A 1434-nucleotide genomic window follows, 5' to 3' on the forward strand; every position below is an offset into this window, starting at 1 on the left:
GCCGCCGCCCCGGGCGGCTCGCGCGGGAAGGAACCGAGCCTGGAGCATCCACGGAGGCCGGGCCGAGTCGCTTACCCAGACGCCGCCGCGGCGGCCAGCGGACCTGCCATGCGGGAGGGGCAGCTCCCGCGCCGCCAACGTCACGCGGCGGCGCCGGCTCACGCACCCCATGGGCCGTTCTCGCGCGGCTTCCCGCGCCGGCCGCCCCGTGACGGGCCCACGTGACTGCGCGCCGGGTAGCCGCGAACGAGGGGCGCCGGGGCCGGAGTGTGCGTGCTTACGTGCCAGCTCGCCCGCCCGCCCGCCCGCTCCAGTGGCCAGGAGGGGGTCGGCCCGCGCTCGGCGCCTCCGCCACAGTCCCCAGTCGTGACTCTGTAGGCGGAAGCGTGGGGGCGAGCCTGAGCGTTACAGGCTGCCCACACGCCCGCGTGACCCGGGGACTTTCCCCAGGCTGTGCAAAATCATGGGCGCCCCCTCAGAGCGGGAGTGGGGCTGGGGAAAGACGCGCCCGCGTGTCCGAGGGAAGAGTGATGAGGGCGCGGGGCCAGGGACGCCAAGCCGCGGGAGCCTGGGCGGGGAGGCGGGCTGGGCGGGGTGGGGCATGGCGGGGGAAGTGACTCAAAGCCGGAGGCCGACGGGCCGGTGGAAAGCAGGGTGAGGGGAGCGTGGGGAACGGGCGACCCCGGACGGACTGGCCAGGTCCGGGACCGGGCGAGGGTGCCGGGACGCCCGGGAAGCGCCGCGAGGGCGGGCCCAGCTGCTGGTCCCCCCGGGCAGGGGTCTGACTGCAGACGGAGGGGGAAAGCCGCATCCAGCCCTCGGGGAGTCGGGTGGAGCCCAGTCCCAGGCAGCTGTGCAAACGGGAGGAGGAGGTCCCACGCCTCCCCGGGGGAGAGGGGCAGGAGGGGTGGTCCACTGCGGCCGCGCCGGCCCCCGCGGTGCGGGTTGCGCCAGTCTCCTCCGCGCCCGACGCAGAAACTTGTTGCAACAAACAGGCGACCGCGGGTGCCCCTAGCAGCCAGCGGCGGAGTGGGTGGGCGGGCGAGAGGGAGGGGAAGGCTGGCGGACGCCGCGGCGAACTGGTGGGCAGACCCGGAGTCGCCGCGTAAGCGGGGCCGGCTCAGTGCGGTGCGGCAGGCGCGGCTGTGCGGCAGCGGAAGTCCTTTGTTGCAGCACAGTCCCCGGCGGAGCCAGAACCTCGCCGCGCAGCCCAGCCCGAGCGCCGCGCTTCGCCGCCACTGCAGCTCGCGGCCCTTTCGCCTCCCGCCCACCTTTCGCGTGGCTTCTTGGCCTTAAACTCCCGAAAACCTCCGCACCCCCGGGTCCCGCGGCGGCCGGTGAGTATTTGCCAGCTGTGGGACAATTTGCGCAACTTTGGCCCGCGCCTCTGGGCGGCGGGCGCTGGGCCTTGGTCGAAGTGCGGGGTCGGACGGC

At 74.8% G+C, this 1434-nt stretch overlaps 2 protein-coding genes across 6 annotated transcripts in view; one reads left to right on the forward strand and one right to left on the reverse strand.

Moving 5' to 3' along the window:
- Positions 1-258, reverse strand: part of ZBTB25 (zinc finger and BTB domain containing 25) — a 24050-nt gene extending 23792 nt beyond the window's left edge. The window contains exon 1 of one of the 2 annotated variants that reach the window (XM_014467901.2): positions 76-258. In XM_014467901.2, coding sequence (XP_014323387.1) covers positions 76-110 — 35 coding nt within the window. In that variant the 5' untranslated portion in view covers positions 111-258. The remainder of the gene's footprint in view (positions 1-75) is intronic. The other variant, XM_023743915.1, reaches the window with a different exon arrangement.
- Positions 259-707: 449 nt separating this feature from the next.
- ZBTB1 (zinc finger and BTB domain containing 1) overlaps positions 708-1434 on the forward strand; it is a 32564-nt gene continuing 31837 nt past the window's right edge. Inside the window, exon 1 of one of the 4 annotated variants that reach the window (XM_006102571.3) lies at positions 708-1337. The gene's annotated coding sequence lies outside the window, so the exon portion shown is untranslated. The remainder of the gene's footprint in view (positions 1338-1434) is intronic. The other 3 variants (XM_006102572.3, XM_023743916.1, XM_023743917.1) reach the window with 3 other exon arrangements.

The sequence above is a fragment of the Myotis lucifugus genome, unplaced genomic scaffold, assembly GCF_000147115.1.
Source record: "Myotis lucifugus unplaced genomic scaffold, Myoluc2.0 scaffold_419, whole genome shotgun sequence".
Lineage (NCBI taxonomy): Eukaryota > Metazoa > Chordata > Mammalia > Chiroptera > Vespertilionidae > Myotis > Myotis lucifugus.